At 39.9% G+C, this 18198-nt stretch overlaps 1 protein-coding gene and 1 pseudogene across 1 annotated transcript in view; one reads left to right on the top strand and one right to left on the bottom strand.

Moving 5' to 3' along the window:
* The window catches only part of FER1L6 (fer-1 like family member 6), a 135514-nt gene extending 117746 nt beyond the window's left edge, over window positions 1-17768 (bottom strand). The window contains exons 1-9 of the mRNA XM_049765618.1: window positions 16394-17768; window positions 14947-15064; window positions 12025-12079; window positions 11809-11940; window positions 6701-6763; window positions 3851-3929; window positions 2352-2508; window positions 1444-1630; window positions 111-303 (exon numbers count right to left, since the gene is read on the bottom strand). Of these exons, the coding sequence (XP_049621575.1) occupies window positions 111-303; window positions 1444-1630; window positions 2352-2508; window positions 3851-3929; window positions 6701-6763; window positions 11809-11940; window positions 12025-12079; window positions 14947-15064; window positions 16394-17768 (2359 nt within the window). The remainder of the gene's footprint in view (window positions 1-110; window positions 304-1443; window positions 1631-2351; window positions 2509-3850; window positions 3930-6700; window positions 6764-11808; window positions 11941-12024; window positions 12080-14946; window positions 15065-16393) is intronic.
* Window positions 15574-15673, top strand: LOC125997714 (uncharacterized; annotated as a pseudogene).
* Window positions 17769-18198: the final 430 nt, after the last annotated feature.

Genomic DNA, 18198 nt, shown 5'->3' with positions numbered 1-18198 from the left:
AACTCCCCATGACATTGCTGGCTCCATGCCCCTCTTTTTTAAATATGGGAGCAGAAAGTCAAAGCAATCATTGCAGAGCTTGGTTCCAGGTCAGGTGTGTGGGGTTTTACCTTTATCTCCATCCTGCTCATTGGAGATTTTCTTCAGGTCTATGAAATGGGTTGCCAAGGCTACATCATTCACGCTGCCTTCATCCCATACCTGGATCTTCACCCTCCTGCACAGGGGAGGAAACATCTCCTTAAAGACCACCTGTTCATGCCACACAGGGTCAGCACAGTTCTTCTGCACCGTGGTTCGCCCCTGAGAAAGAGATTGGAAGGAAGGTGTGAAGGGCAGGCAAGTCAGGACCATTTATTAATAAAGATAAATGCTTAAAACCAGCAGAAAATGAAGAGCAAAAAGGCTAGAAAGAATGATGCTAATCTCTCAAGAAACCATATATATCAGTGTCGTCCAGCAAACCCTACTGATTTCCTGCTCTGCAGCAGACACTAGACTAAACTAGATACTGGGACAAAAGTGAGTAAAGTGACAGCACTGTGCTGTCCATCTGAGACTTACATACATCATCACACTGAAATTAGCATGAAACAAATCCTGCAGAAACCAGCAGTTATCTGGTGCCTCTCCAGGAATGCAGCAGATAAGCTTAGACCACAGTACATGTTTGATAAAGGTAGGACCTTCTACAAATCACTTTCCTAATCAGGACCTCAGCTTCCTTGATAAAAAATGAAGGCAATACCCATATGACTGTCATGACAATCCAAGTCAAAAATATACTCTAATATTTACCCTGAGGATCAGGAAAGAGACTTTCGTGGGGGGGGGGTTCAGTTGGACAAAGGGGGTTAGGATCACACTAGTGGTGATCAGGAGCTATTCTTGATTCTTTGCTCTGAGACCATATGCAATGCCGTAGATCAAGCCAGAGTGACTGCATGGAAGACAAGTGTCTTAACCACTGTATTAGCTCTTTGGCTATATGGAGAAACAATGGCTCAAGGACTGGGACAACTTAGGTGTATTCACTGAAGCTGTGGGGGCCTTGAAAGTCTAGAGAATGCTGGCCATGTGCCTGGGCTATAGGCTCTGATCCAGCAGAGCAGAAATGGCCGGGGTTTCATAGGAAAAGAACCATATAGGGAAACTGTGAAGCAGATTGGGAGTGGGTGGTGATTTTCCACTGGGGCCTGGGGCAGGGTTACAGCTCAGAGAAGGGCCCAGAATGGAAGGTTTCCTGAGTCTTATTCCTTAATGTATTTATGGCTCCTCTCCATAATCTCCAATGAAGAGCATTTCAAATTTCCTGCTCTGTCACTCAGTTCTCTTCCAAAGCACTTCTTAGTTTAGATTTTAACCTCTTCATCTGACTAGAAATGTCCTCGTATTTTAAGGCTTTGGTTCAGGCTTTCATGACTAGTGACAATGATTTCTCACCGTTTGTCCTGCAAAGGAGACCTCTACAAATGGGTCCACGAGGTCCTTACTGTCACCCACAAATGCTTTGGTGACATTTGCCATGATGCTGGAGTTCATTTTAGGCAGCCCTTCGGCTTTGTAGAGTCTCACATAGAATCTGGCCCAGGGTCTCTCAGATGGGAACCCATGGGGAATCAAAAGGTTCCTAGAGGGGAGGAAAGAAAAGACTCTTGTACTTGAGATCATTGGCACATTGTTGAAGCAATTTGGAATTGGAGAGAAGGATCCTGACATATGAGAAAAAGATGAAAAGATTGTCATTTATCACTAAAATTCTTTCTAGAGTAAATGAAGGCAAATAGCATGGAGTAACATTAAGACCCTGGGATTAGAAAATAAACTTTGCCCCCAACTGTGCATCTTTAAAGAAGCACATATAAATCTTCCTAATTCATAATTCAGTGGCTAAGATTAAAGCTCCAGTTAAAGCTCTGCTACATTCAGATAAATCAGATAAGCTCAGGAATCACTTATGTGCCCATCCTAGAAGCCAACCTTCACTAAGATGGCCCCATCTTCCAGACCACTGCTTTTCAACCTTTCCCTATGTTGGCCCTATTCTAACCTTGTTTCCTTCCTAAGATTCTCCCCATACTCAACCTGTAGCCCCTCCCCTTTATTTACATAATTTCCACCTGTGATCCTATTAAAATATCCTGAGGACTCACAAAAGAGCCCTCTGGCCCTTGCTGAGAAATATGCCTTTAGATCAAGTGAAGTCTTGATGTCTTTGCTAGAACTGAATCCCAATGGGACATACTATGAACTTGACAGTTCTTATGCACTCATAAGAAAAGGGAGGAGAAAGAGACATTGACATTGGGCCATATCATGTTTTTCACATATCCTGGGAGGGTGAGTCTCACTTTTCTATTTGCTCCTCAGCATCAGAGATTTTGGGGTTGGTCTTTAAGATGTCGCCTTTCCCAGTCACGCTGATATCACACTTCAGGTATCCCTTGGTGCCAGTTCTGATGTCACCAGGGTCAGTGAGCAGGGCCCATTTGTCACAGAACTGATGACCTGGAAAAGCATCCTGAAAACTCAGATATCACAAACAACTGCACTCAGTCATTCCCACATCCAAGACTCCCTCACTTTTTCTCAAAGAGAAGCTAGCTCATTATAATGATTCCCAAGTCTTATGCTTCCTCTCTTTTGGTGTGTTTCTGTCTCACCCTCTCTCTCCTCTACTTTCTTACTACCCATAGATCTCTGAGAGACTTTCAACCTACAGGATTCAAGCTTTGGCTCAACAGAAGGATAACACAGGATATAAAAGTCATGTACTATTTCAGAGATTGTGAATATAGCCTCAGAATCTTTTTGTTTAGTCTTAATTGTGAGTCCAAATTGCAAAGGCTCTCATAAATTCTAAGTTTCTGGGTTTGTTTTTTTTTTTTAATACTATACCTGACTTATACACATTTCCACATCACAGCTAGTGGAAAAAGAACTGGGTAGATATCATTCCTTTCACTTAGGTACTGAGTCTTCCTGTTCCCTGAAGCTTTTAAAATGCATTAATGAATCAAATCCAGTCCTCTGTCCTCTCATATCTTTTGCCTGGCACAAGTTAAAATTATTGTTTAAGATAAGAGGGTCCTTCACGGAAAGATCTATATTGGTATTGACTGTTACTTATTCACTTTTTACTTTGGATACATTTTTAAATTATTAAAGTTTCACTGTCTTAGAACTCAGGGCTAATAATTACTGTTAGAGAAAACTATATTTTGTATGTATTGTTAGAGAAAACTGTATGTCATAATCATTTTTTATTTAATTTTGTTTTTATGCTAATTTTTTCTTTTGTTGGCTACAGCTGGAAATGCTCAGGGTTTACTCCTAGATAAATCCTATTGGGCTCAGGGGATCATCTGGTATGCTGAATATTAAAGATTGAGGATTGAACTGACCACATGCTAGAAAAATGCCCTACCTGCTGTAATGTCACTCTGGCCCCACACTGTCATTATTTTATAGTGGATTCTATATTAAGTCCCTCATGCATATTTATTAACTTAATCTCCTAACTTTATATTCCTTCCTGTGAAGAAAGGAGACTATTTTATCTCCATTTTCACAGATCCAGAACTGCATATTGATATGCAGTCCTCACTCTTAATTTTAATACTCTGTTCAGCTTACACCTCACATCACAATTTAGATTTTAATATAAATGAAGAAAGTTTCAAAAGTATAAACATAAAATCATTTGATTATTAATGTTATTTTGGAGAAAAGGCTATTTGTTGTTCAATGTTGAACAAGTGGTGAAATGGATGAGTCCATTATGAGTTGACTTCTAAGTCTAGGTAAAAAGGAGAAAACAAGAGAGAGATTGGGAGATGTTTCGACTTACCAGGTTGATTGTACACAGTCCCCAGGTCTACTTTGAAGGAGCCAATCAGCACACTTCCTATCAGCTTATGATGAAAGACCTGAGGGAAGATATAACAGTAAAGCCAGTAGCCTCCTCTCTGAGAAAATTCTGTGAAATGGGTTTAAATACTTCAAAGAGGTTTCTAGACACTTGTTTATTTTTTAGTCTAAAGTACAATAATGCTTGGTCACCAAACCACAGGACTATAAAGAATATTCAGTGGTCCTACTTCTATTTCCTTCTAGTATATTTTCAGCTAATCCTTTCTTGAAAGATGCTAATTAAATTTTAGTAGCTAAAATTCTTCTATATTTGTATTGGTCTGTTGTTTAATCAAAAAAACTAGAGTGTTACTAATATTATGATGCCACTTCCTTCAAGAAGCCTTGATTAATATTCCACAGCTCAAAGTATTTCCTATTTCTCCCCAAGTTCCACAACATATTTCTCACAACCTTCTCAGATCATCACATATTTAACAGCCAGAACAAGATTTTTGTTCATCTTCAATATTTTATTAGATTAAAAATGAACAGTGCCTGGCTGGTTACTGCAGTGCATTTTGAGGCGAGTGCTATGAAAAGGATAATGAGCTGATGCCTGATCCAGAAGCAACCTGATTCTGTGAGCAAGTAACCTTTCATTCAGGTCAGAGAACAACGGGGATAAGCTACAAGAGACATGGTAACTTGACTGTCTTCTTCAAACTTTGGAAAACACTGATATCTAGAAGCTTGGGGAGAGGGGTCCCAAATCATAGAAAGAGATTCCAGTTTTCACCAAAGGGTAAATATTTATAACCGGACTTCCAAGTAATGGAATGGGCCATCTAGAGGTCCCCACTGGATATATTTAAGTTGTTCCCAGGTATACTAAGTCATGGAGATGATGGAAAGGGATCCTTGCCCTAGATGATGTTCGATGACTTTTCTTCTAATGACAAAATTTTATAAGTTTCTTGAACCAAGGATTGATTTCCTACTTTTCTTCACTAACTGCATGACCTTGATCAAAGTAGGTATTCAGTGAACATTTAGTAAACTAGTCAATGACTGACCAATTGAATGAAGGTTTAAGTGTTTTTGTACTTCAAAACAGCTATTCTATGTGAATGAATGAGGAAACTGGAAAGCCTGTCTAGAGTACAAGTGGGGGTGGGATGGGATGGAGGGAGATTTGGGACATTGTTGGTGAGAATGTTGCACTGGTGAAGGGGGGAGTTCTTTACATGACTGAAACCTACTCACAATCATATTTGTAATCAAGATGTTTAAATAAAGAAAAAATTAAAATTAAAGAACAGCTATTCTGGCAGAAAAGATAAGAAACAATGAATTGACTTCAAAATTTGAAATCTCCTCTTTTTTGTGTTTTTGGGACACACCCAGAGGAACTCAGGGATTATACTTCTGGCTCAGAATTACTCATCAGACTCAGGGTAAATGTCCTACCCCCTGCACTATCACTCTGGCCCCTTACAGCCCCTTTTACTCTCCTTCAACTAAATTGTGAGGCAGTAGAACGCTGAGGGAAGTAAGGACAACTTGGCTTGAGCAGAGAAGTTACTTAATGTCACTCCCGGCCCCACAACCCATGCTTGTAGCTATTCACATCATTTTCTAAGGAACATGAAGAAAGCCTGACTCCACCTCTCCTAGGTGGAATGCACCTTAGTTCCTCTGGACAAAACAGGATGCAAAAACCCAAATATTGTTAAATAATGCAGGGGGCCTCCTCAAGTCGTTCACCCAGTGTGAGAATCATCAGGCATTTCAGCTGAGTCAAGCATTACGTCGCAGGAACTCTAGTGGAACTTACATATAAAGTCTGGAGCCTGAGGCTTCTGGCAAGGGAACATGATTTTGACGTCATCAGTGCCCGACAGGCTGACTGTCCCAGTGTCATGTGCCTATCACACTCCCTCTGTCTTCCTTTGTGTTGAATTTCTTTGGAGCAAGCTTTCAGTTCGTATACTAGTTTGGTCCTCTCAGAATTGTTTGGAAGAAAAAAATTTACCCAGACCTTGTTCTTTATCCCCTTGCTTCCTCTCCATGTAAAAGGAATGTTTTCCCAAACTGGAGAGACAATTGTGACAGATGTCATCCATGGTCTCTGTCCTATTACTGAGAGTTGTGAGATCAATAAGATCATGCACCTTGTCTAACTGTAGTTTTAACAGGGGCACTTTCCCTGCTCTTTCCTGTCTCTGTGGGGGTGAATCCACCTGGATAAGATACCTCCCCCCCCAATAAACTAGGTTTCACTGTTCTCAATCTGAGCAGATCTAAGGAAAGTTCTATGCAGATTTTACCCACATGGGTTCCTGTGGTCTATATTAGGAGAGGGTGAATTGCAACCACTTGCCCCAAATCTGAGCCAACATTACTAAGATATTTGGTTCTTTACTAATTCTTTTTCCTGTCTGTTACCAAGGGGGAAAAAAAGAATTTGATTAATTACCATTCATGTGAATATTATCTCGAGAGAAATACTCTAACATTTGTTTCATAAAAAGATGAAAACCAACTCAAAATGGCAATGACTTAAGATGTCATTTGAAGCATATGTTTTAACTCCCCACATTAGAATATTTCTGGATGATTTGATAGTAGATTACAACTCACTTCCAAGAAGCAGAGATTTTCTTGAGTAGCTTGCTTTCCCGAACTCCTCTGCACTGCTTATTTCAGATTCTATACTATTAGTTTTAAACTCACCAGCTTGTACATAGACTCCTGAGTTTTTGCATTCCTAGCAAGCTGAATCCTCCAGAGAACTCCCAATATTTGGAATCCCTCTAATACACCCCCACATTAATGATATACTTACTGAGATTTTGATGATCTTGTCAAAAAGATGCACTTGGGGTCCAATGAAATCGAAGACAAAGTACTTTAAAACACAAAGTTCATTATGAGCCAAAATTCCAGACTTATAACCAAGAACCCTCTGCCTAGACATCCTGTATTTTAACCAAATTGTTGTACAGTAGGACTGTATCATTAATTAATTGGTCATTCCCTTCTGGAGATCAGTTAATTTTTTTTAATATTTTAACATATATACTAAAAAAGGAATATCATTAACCACTAGACATACATTTTTATCTAAATTGGATTTGATAAGTGAAATTGGTGGGTTATAATTAGACGTATTAGAGTTTTTAGTAGGTAATATAAAAATTTCTTTTTAAAGAGGTTAAGTCATTTTGCATTCCAATTGATAGGGTGTGAAGATAGTCATTTCTTAATATCCTTGTCAATGCTAGGCAGGGATTGTAATGTCAATTCCTTTCTCTGTCCTTTATTTCTGCCTATATTTAAAATAATAAGTAGAATTTATATTATCAGTATTATAGTGATATTTATTTGGGATAAACTTGATCAAAATATTATTTTCTAGGATTTTTTGTTTTAGATATTCTGTGAAGTTCCCAAGAAGGAAATAAAAAAAATTATAAACAAGGGAGATTTTAGAAGTTGACTAAATTTTAGAATTGAAGAAATTTTCTAGATCATTCTCTCTATTCCTTGTATAAGAAAAAGGAAGACTAAAGAATTTAAAGACATGCTCATATTGTTGAGACTGAAGCTAAGTTCTCTCAGGAGGAGTTAAGTACTGTTTCTTTTATTCTTTTTTTTTTTTTTTTGTGGGTTTTTGGGTCACACCCAGCAGTGCTCAGGGGTTATTCCTGGCTCCAGGCTCAGAAATTGTTCCTGGCAGGCACGGGGGACCATATGGGATGCCGAGATTCGAACCAATGACCTCCTGCATGAAAGGCAAACGCCTTACCTCCATGCTATCTCTCCGGCCCCTAAGTACTGTTTCTTTACTCATCTGAACTTTATGGATTATCTCCCAAATGTGAGAGTGAATGTTCTCATGGTACAGAAAATTAGAGAGCTGTTTTATGGTTGTGTGTTGGGGTGGGGTGGTCAATAGGATTAAGATGGGAAGAGGAAGTTGCCTGGTGAGTTGTTTCTTTTGTTTGAGTGACAGGGTGAAAAAATGACCCAAGGATTTTAGAGATGAACATAGCAGCAGTAGAAAAGGAAGAAATCACTCTAAAAAGTCTGCTTATAAATGAAAAAAAAAACAGGAAAAGAAATCTATGAAAACTGAAAGATGTCCTAATATACTATAATGCACTCTTCAAAATAGTGAATCTGGAACCGGAAAGGTAGTATATGCAGCCAATCCCAGTTCAACCTCCAGTATTACTGATGGTACCCAAGCATTGCTAAGAGTGACTCTTGAGCACCGCATCAGAAATAAACCCTGAACATGAGGCGGCCCAACACTTCTAGATCCACCTTCTACCTAGTCTTATTCCTCACACATATCAAAAAATGGTGGCTCTTCCGTAGCAGTGAGATGCTACATTCAGTGTCATTTGTTTTATGAAAATAATAAAGTATATATCACATTAAGGAAGCTTTTCATACATGATTTTAGACTTTTAAAAAAAAGTTTTGGTGTTCATAATTGCTTATATGTAGAAAATTCTTACATGAAATTCTTCATTCTCTGATAATACTGAATATATGAGATCCTGAGGGCTCCTTTGGATTACTCAATTAGTTCCAGTGTATATTGCCTTCTATTTTTTTTTTAAATAATATCTTTATTTAAGCAACATGATTACAAACATGTTTGTAGTTGGTTTTCAGTTATAAAAAGAACACCCCCTTCATCAGTGCAACATTCCACCATCAATGCCCCTATCTCCCATACATGTTTCGCATCCACCCACCTCACTAGGTAGGACCCTTAGATCTCTGATCCACATACATTTTTCTAGCTGAAAATTATTTCTCAGACCCTTCTTACTGGTACTGGTAATATATGACAAGCCATAGGTTTGGACTTTTGGGAGGGAGACTTGGGACATTGGTGATGGGAATGTTGTACTGGTGAAGGGGGTGTTCTTTACATGACTGAACCCAATTACAATCATATTTGTAATCAAGGTGTTTAAATAAAAATATCCAAAGAAAAAGAAAATAATTTTCTAAAATGAAAAAAAAAAAAACAAACCCTGAAATAAGCATTTTTAATTCCACTGTGACTAAAAGTTTTACTTCATCTTTGACATTTTTTACTTGTTTAAGTGCTTACTGCTATGGTAGAGCTGAATAGCTTTTCGATTCAAGATTCAGGTGCATAAAGAGAATGCTAATTAGTTTAATGACTAGCCTTAGAGAAGTGCAGTTGAAAGTGGTTTTCATGGACATCATTTAACCCATGGCAAAAGATGTGCCAGAAAGTAGGGAGTGAAACAGGAGGGAGAAAACAGTCATTTTCACTCCTGGTGAAAGACTTAGTAGAGACAGAGTGATAAAGAAAAGAAATGAACAGTTCAGGAGGGACTTGGAGCTTTTCGTTGATTTCATTATCTATGCTCTCCCTGCCTTCCTTTTCAATTATCATTTCCCATTAGGAAAATAATGAAGTCGTTTATTGCATTGTTGATTATTCATAGTGACAAGTGCCCATGGGAAAGCAAGAACTTTTATATACTTCTGTTAGCTGGAAATTAATTTTCAACTCTCTGGAGAGACATCAAAATTTTACATGTGTATAATTTTTGCCCCAGTTAAGCAAGGAAAATAATACTGTAATATTTATAGACAATTATTTTTTAAATATTCATCAATAAGAGGTTACCATTGTAGAAAACTGGCTAGAGGGGCCGGAGCAATAGAACAGTGGGTAGGGCATTTGCTTTGCATGTAGCCAACCTGTATATATTTGATCCCCAGCATTGTATATGGTCCCTTGAACTGGCCAGGAGGAATTTCTGAGCATAGAGTCAGGAGTAAGCCCTGTTTGCTGCTGGGTGTGACCCAAAAACCAACAAACAAAGAAAAAAATGGAAAAGGAGCAAATTGGAATACAAAATGAGGTGAAAAAAAATTAAAAGGTATGTTCTGACATATATCTTATATCTGATACATCTCTATATTTGCATACAGTATACCTATATATATGAAGAGACTAATAGGTTAATCTCCAAGTTATGCTTTTATTTGTAGTGAAACGGTTTTTTTGCTAGTGAAAAGATCCTCAGCTCAAGGATGCCGGGGATCAAACCCAGATTGGTCATATGCAAGGCAAACACCCAATCTGCTGTGCTATAGTTCCAGCCCCTTCTTTTTATATTTTTAGGTCAAAAACAATGATACACAGAAATCACTCACTCCCACTGTTGCTTAGAGGCCAAGCAGTGATGGGGATCAAATGCAGGGTTCTAACATGCAAAGCATGAGCTCTAGCCTCTAGGCAGGTTTCCATGGCCTCTATCCTTATACAAACCTAGGCTATCTAGAAAGATATACAAACACCTAGTAAGAATGATTGCCTACAGGAAGGGGAACTTAAGAATTTGGATTAAAGATCAGAAGGACATATTGAAAATGACTGTGCCTTCAAAGCCTAGCCGGTCTCACTCATCTATGGGTTTTAAGAAAAATGAAAGACATTCTTGCAATAATAATTTTCAGGCACAAAAGAGAAAAGAGCTGGAAGTTACGGCTCACCTCAGGAAGCTCACCACAAAGAGTGATGAGTTTAGTTAGAGAAATAACTACATTTTGAACTGTCCTAATAATGAGAATGTATGAGGGAAATGGAGAGCCTGTTTAGAGTACAGGCGGGGGTCGGGTGGGGAGGAGGGAGACTTGGGACATTGGTGATGGGAATGTTGCACTGGTGATGGGTGGTGTTCTTTACATGACTGAAACCCAAACATAATCATGTATGTAATCAAGGTGTTTAAAAAAAAGTAAAAAAAAATGACTGTGCATTGTTTTATTTACTTGTTATATTGGTGTTTTAACATTTTATGTGTAGTCTCGAATGTAAAAAGAAAACATAAAATGCTAAATACTTTGTGATTTTGGTGTTTTCCTTTACAAACAGTATTTTGTTTGTTTGCTTGTTTCTTTTGTTTTGGAGCTATACTCAGTGATGCTCAAGGATACTCCTAACTCTACACTTAGGAATTTCTCCTGTTGGGGCTTGGGAGATCAGATGGTATACCAGGGATGGAATTTGAGTCAGACTCATGCAAGACAAATGCTGTGTTCGCTGTGCTGTCTTCTGCTGGTACAAGCAATTTTTATACTGTTTATATAAACGACTGCTTTACTTTCCAATGTAGCATGCCTGTTTTAAAAATAATAATTATATCTTCTTTTTCTCTGATTACATAAATTCATATCTCTTCACTGATCAACATATCACAGATTTATTAAACAGAAAGTCATAGTTTATAAGGGATGAAGATGAGTTATAAGAAACAACAGGGGCTGGAGTGGTGGTGCAGGTGGTAGGGAGTTTGCCTTGCATGCGTTAACCTAGGACAGACCACAGTTCGATCCCTGGGCATCCCATCTAGTCCCCCAAGCCAGGGGCAATTTCTGAGCACATAACCAGGAGTAACCCCTGAGTGTCACTGGGTGTGGAAAAAAAAAAGCCTTACTGAAAACATAGCAATAAGTTTTAAATTCAGGAGAATTTTAAATTCAAGGAGAAATTTGTTTTGGTGTTACACCTAGCTGGGTATTGACTGTGTTCAGGGACCATCCCTGATGGGCTGGATGGACCAAATGAAAGGCCAGGGATCAAGTCCAAGTCAGCTGTGTGCAAGGCACACACCTTGTCTTACCTTACCTCACCTTATCTTACCTCACTTCACTTCACCTCACCTTACCTTATTTCTGTACTATATCTCTTGTCTCAAAGAAGAATGGTTTTCCTGTCCTTTTAATGGTCATTTTGTTCAATATTATACTATTATTATAGGTGTGAAGACTCAAGGCGTTAGCCAAGGACTTAGGTCAAGTAACAATAAGCAGTCACAGTTTTCTATTGATTTAGAAAAGCGATGAAAGACAGTGTTGAGGGAGAGGATCTTGGTGGCTTCCAAGACTTACTTCATTGTAAAAGGGGCTGTTGGTGCCTTCCTTCACTGTGCTCTGCTTCTTCTCATCCCCAACCTCAATGATCACCACAGGGTCAATGTTCTCACCAATCAGCTGTCGGGCTTCCGTGATGGTTATGGCAATCTGTAACACAAATAGCAAGGGCTGCTTGGGCCTGCCTGCACATTCAAACAAAAAGAACTGGGTGGGAGGGGTACAGTCACTTACTTGATAAGTTTGGGATCTGACTTCCCCCTCATGAATCTTAGTTAACAGTTTGGCTCTATTAAGAGAAAGCAAAATATTTGTCTCATCAAGTAAGAACATATATAAAATTTGTAAGTTATGATAATATTTCCCCTGGTAATTCTAAGAGCTTTTGTTTACATAACATATTCTCTACCACTCTGGAAGAAATAAAAACAAATGAAGAACAAACTTAGTTTCTATGACTCAGTTTTCCTATTTCCTTCATCTTCTAAAATGAAGTTAATAATATCATTTATCTAACAAGAGATGATTGCTACAATTAATTATGTATTCAGGTAAAGGTTTAACCCATGTATGGCAAAAAATATCAACTCTTAATGTGAGTAAAATTATTAGAACCATGTATTATTTTTATTTCACAGATCATGAAATAGAGATTTTAGCATAGCAATGACAAAGCTGTATCTAAATAAATAAATAAATAAGTTTATTTTATCTTCTGTCAGATTCTATACATATAATCACATTTCTACTAGATATAACAATTCTGAGTTTCATGATTGCTTTGGAAAAAAATTGGTGAAAGAGAAAATTTAGAATGACTGATCAATGCCACTAAGTTCTCACAGTCCATGGGATTTTGTTTATCTGGATATTTAGAAATCAGATTAGAGGAAGAGATCCTCTTTGTAGCAGCAGCAGGTATCAAATAAACTGAGCCTAAGTTCCTATTGAATTGTACTCTTAGCTTTTAACAATACCATTCTGCATTTGACTTCAATTCCTTTCAGCTGATTACAATAAAATCTAGTAGAGACGGAGAAAACTGATAAAATCTCATCCTTAAATGCATCTTTAAAATGCATCTTTATATTGAAGTTGATGTCTCCAATTTTATTTTATGTTACTTTCTCTTTCTCTTTCTTTTTGCGCTCTGGCATGGTTCTATTTCAGGACCGAGACAATTATGTGGTGCTTGCCTTCAGCGCTGTAGTGCTCATTGGATATTTATTTGATATTTCTTTTTGTATTGTTGTGGTATTTCAATTCCTTTTTTCCTGTCCTCTCTTAAACTGAAGTTGAGAGCCTCTAGAAGGACTACACCCATTTTCGGCTTATTTGATTTTTACCCCACTTTATTGCTTTTCTCTTCTTCAAACCAAACCACATAACTTGAACTATCTAGTTCTGCCCCTCAAATAGAGGGGGAAATAAGGGAGGGTACTAGGACCAAACAGATATATGATCACTATATAGTAAGCTAGACATGAAGGGGACCACTCTAGCAGTCCAGGGGGTGAGAGTGGAAGAAATGGGATGCAGGATGGGAATGGGGGTGGAGGAAGGACTAATTTGTGATGGAAATTCCCTTGATTCAATGTTAATATGTACCTAAAATAATACTGTGAAAGATATGTAAGCCAATATGGTCAAAATAAAAATTATATGTAATAATAATAATAATAATAATAATAAATAAAAAATAAAATAAAATGCATCTTTAAAGTTAGATGCATCCAAATTAGAACATTCTCCTCCATTTAGCCTTAATTTCCTCTTTTGAAGGTGAAATTGTAATGGTGTTTAATCAGGTTTTCTCTGAAGATTAATGCAGACAAATTTATATAGGAAAATACAGGTATCAAAAAATAAGCTGTCAAATTTTGTGTCACTTACTTAGTATGCACATACTCTGTGCCAGTCTCAGAAGAAAAAGAATGAGTAAGACATCACTATATTTTGCCTTTATAGAACTAATTACCTGAGGGAGAAGACATAAAGATATATAAAGACAGAAATAACAAGTGTTAAATGTATGACAGAAAAAATACAAAAAAAAAGTTCAGAGAAGAGAGAATTCCCTGAGACAAGAACGAAGTTCTCATTGCAAAGGTCGGTTTTGAATTTAGCATTAATTGGTATATAGTGTGTCAATAGATGGAAAATATGCTGAGCAGAGAGAAAGAAAAAGGTTATTCTTCCTGTCCCCTGCCTTCCTGTCAGTGCTATTGTCCTAATGAAATAACTGGGAAGGGGCCCCTCTAAGAATAAAATAATTGAAATCCCAATTCAGGGGCACTTGGAGATGATTGCCAAGATACTTGTAGGGGGGTGATCTTAAAGGAAGAATTTCTATATCTTAAGGACTGCCCTCTGAGCTTTCAACTCTGATTTCTACCTACCTCCTACAGCCTTTCTCCCTTATATATATACATATACTATCATTTTCCACGAGCCAGGGTGTAACAAGTGGGTATCAGCCACTTAGGAGATAATTTGTTTTATTCTTAGAAATAATTATGAGTGAAATAAAGACATAATAGAAAGGAAGAACAATCATGGGAAAAATTGGCATAAACAAATATGATAGAAAGCTTTAGCAGCCCCAATGATGGACTTCCTTGTGTCCATCCTCACTGATCCATGATTTTGACTCTCCTCTCTCAGAGGGAGGCTGATGATTTTATGCCTTGCACTAGCCATTCAAATGCAGCAGGAATGACAAGCTTAACTTGCAAGAGACTTTACTGCTGCTCTTTCACATTTTAGTACTGCTGTTATCACCTTTGAAACAAGCTTAGACCAGTCTGTTACCAAACAAGGCTCTGACAGTGTTCAACTATGAACATTTTAAAGAGAACAAAATGATACTAAAAGAGGAAGCTTCAGTTTTCCCTTGCCACTATTTTAAACAACTCTACGTAAGCTGCCTCCATGCCACTTCAAAGATTCCTGAAAAATCATGGGAAACTCCTGAGAAAGGGAAGTTAGCAAGTTCCAAGGGCTGGGGCTGGAGCCCAGAGACACTTGAGGGCTCTCTGTCTTAGACTCCTTGGAGAGAATGACTTAGTGTTACTCTGGTCTCCCAGAGCCAAAAGGATCCCGAAGAGCTGAAAGTGCTCTGTGTGTTTGTGCTAACTACACATATTAACACTGTACCTTCTCTTTGGAGGGGCTGAAGGGCGAGACGTGACAGATTCATCATAAGCCAAATTTCCTCTTGGTCCTTCCTGCTGAGAAGGTACCTCTTGTGGGGCTTCTAATTCTCTTTGACCACCTAGAGAAGTAAATACAGAAGGAAATTTGTGATAAGCATCACCTTCACTGAGCAATATGCTGCCCTATCAGAGGGGCAAGACAACATACAACTATAGACAAAAAAAAATTCAGGAACAATGATGGTTTTTTTTTTTTTAGCAGAATAATGAAACACCTACCTTAATTGTCTTTTTATTTTAAATGCAACTTGTATTTTCAAAAGAAGATGCATTGATTTGCTTGATGTGAGGAAAAATAAAACTGGATTAAAATTTTAAGAATGTAAAATTGTGGGTAAGAACTCAGGTTCAATCCTAGGCATCCCATATGGTTCCTAAGAGCATGGCTAGGAGCAATTCCTGAGTCCAGGACCAGAGTAATCCCTTCACCAGTGTGGTCCAGAAACAACAAAATTTAAAGATTTACTAACAAGACTAGGTCTTATAGCATGAAAGCTTTAGGCAAGTCAGTTCCTCTGGACTTCATGAGCCAAGTTTATCATGCAGAAGCCACTTGGGATGATTTTGAGTGCTCGCTTCGGCAGCACCTCTATTAAAATTGGAACGATACAGAGAAGATTAGCATGGCCCCTGCGCAAGGATGATTTTGAAAAGCAGATGGCAATTTGGGAGTTCCAGGATGGTCGCAGGATTCTGTCATTGTAGCCACAAATTCCCAGGAGATCTGTTCCTTCTCCTAAGAACCCATTTTTTCCATGCCACATTAACTTTTATTTACTTAATATTTACAACTGCAAAAAAAATGTGTAACCAGTCCCTGGCTACTAGGATCACATAACATCAGTGGAAACATTCAAATGGCCACCAATGGCACCTCTTTCTCTTCACTAGCCGTCTGCCTTCTTTTTCTCTCACTCCCAAGAAAGCCTATATTTTTAAAAGTGAGTCAGATGGTTTTTATAAAATGAAACTTGCTAGAATGATGTGAGAGTAGAAAAAGAGGACTATGTGTTCAAGAGAACATGTATGTTCAAGAGAACATAGGCTTGGGCGAGCAAGCCCAGAGTGGATTTTGGAAAGAGCTTTTATACAGCTTTTTGAAAAAAAAAAATTTTTTTTTTGAATACCCAAAGGGATGCTTTTATTGGTTGCCTGATCAAAAAGAAGAAGAGGCAGAGTCCTTTGGGGGGCCAGTCCTGGCAGGCTCCAGAGGATTATTCTTCCCTCCCTCCTCCCCCAAACAGGAGAGGGCCAGCTAACTCATCTGTGATGAAAACTACGTTTGGAGAGACGATGGCATGGAGTGGTCTCTTGGAGCAAGTGGACTATTCCAGGAGATGGGCCCTTTGTTGGAGAGCTCTATATTCAGTGAAAATCATGCGGCAAACACATTTTCACAGCGATTTTGGTTCGCACGACCCTCCTAAGGATGAGTGTTGAGGTCGGGGGGCCCTGTCCCGTCCTGCGCAGACATAGCTGTGCTTGGAGGAAACTCTGCTGATGGATATGGGCAGATGCTCTCAGGTTGCACTGGGAGGGTTGTTGCTGGCCAGTGCTCGCTTGGATGACATGCGACACACCTGTAGAGATTTCTGGTTTCTGTGGTCCTGAAGCAACAGTGTTTTTAGGTGGTGCAGAGAGGGCTCTGGAAGTGGCCTGGCCATCGATGTGCCAAGGATGACTCTGGCACCTTTTGGTCGCTGTGCCGAGGCTCAGGCGACTGAACATAAAACAGAGATGTTCCAATGCCTCCTTGAATCTCTGGACTTCCAGGGGCTCTGCTGCCTTTTGAGCTTCAATGGACGATGGTGGGCCCTGCTCATTGCGTGTGGTGATGACAACCGCCTTCTGCTCAGAGGCTGGCATGGCCTTCGCTGTTTCTTGGCCAAGGGTGGTGGAGGGGGGACTGGCCACTGCTGAGGCTAGATTAAGGTCGCCAAATACGCGGCAGATATGCGCCACGTCCTCCTGGATGGAACTCCCTCTGTGAGGGGCAGTGAGGGGCCCAGCACGTGTTTCTCTCTTGGATGTTGCTTCTCCCCGAGGAAACACTTTGCTAGAGGGCCTACTCCCGGACCCCAGGCTCAGGCTCCCGAATGTTTGGCAGAGCTGGCCCAGTGCCTCCTGGGGGCTCACAAGATGTGCTTGAGCCGTTTTAGTTTGAGGCAGTGCCCTTTGCTCGATGTTCAAAGCCTGGGATGTTTCTGAGACCGGCACCTGGTACTTGGCTGGGCCAGGGCCCATGCCAGACCCCCTCTGCAGGCGCCTTGGTTTTGAGTTGGCGCTGTTATGCCTGCAGGTGTCCCCTTCACAGGGGAAGGTGTAGGCAGGCTGAATATTCATAGATCCTGAGGATCTCATGATGGGAGCCCTCAATGTGTTTGTTTTATCTATACATGGATGGAGGCGAGGGCTAGTATTAGGCTTGGCTGGGCCAGGGCCCATGCCAGTCCCCCTCTGCAGGCGCCTTGGTTTTGAGTTGGCGCTGTTATGCCTGCAGGTATCCCCTTCACAGGGGAAGGTGTAGGCAGGCTGAATCTTCATGGATCCTGAGGATCTCATGATGGGAGCCCTTAATGTTGTTCTTTTATCCATAAGTGGATGGAGGTGAGGACTGGTATTAGGCTTGGCTGGGCCAGGGCCCATGCCAGTCCCTCTCTGCAGGCGCCTTGGTTTTGAGTTGGCGCTGTTATGCCTGCAGGTGTCCCCTTCACAGGGGAAGGTGTAGGCAGGCTGAATATTCATGGATCCTGAGGATCTCATGATGGGAGCCCTCAGTGTTGTTATTTTATCCATAAGTGGATGGAGGCGAGGGCACCAGGGTTTGCCCAAAGGCTACTTGCTGTCTGAGATGTCTTCCAGGCTCTAGTCGGGATGTGAATTGGAGGAGGAGAGGCAGGGACTGGATGGTTTCCCACTAGGTGGGAACACCAGAGGGCCAACCCCCCTGGTGGGGGTTGGGGGGGGCACTGCACAGTACAGCAGTTAGGAGTAGATAAGGTAGAGTAGGGAAATACTGAAATATCAGTGTCAAGGTAAGAAGACAACCAAAACAAGCTGTCGTCTCAAAGCAGGCTTTTGCCCAAGTTGCTAGGTGCAGCTCAAGGATTCTAGAAGGCCTTGTCCTTGAGCCCATCACAAAGGTAGCAGTCAGTCAAATGGGGGGGGGGGTGTCCGTTAGGGACAGGGCTCA

Source organism: Suncus etruscus, chromosome 19, assembly GCF_024139225.1.
Source record: "Suncus etruscus isolate mSunEtr1 chromosome 19, mSunEtr1.pri.cur, whole genome shotgun sequence".
NCBI lineage: Eukaryota > Metazoa > Chordata > Mammalia > Eulipotyphla > Soricidae > Suncus > Suncus etruscus.
Note: the sequence above shows the minus strand (reverse complement) of the source record. Positions and strands in the feature narration are given on the sequence as shown.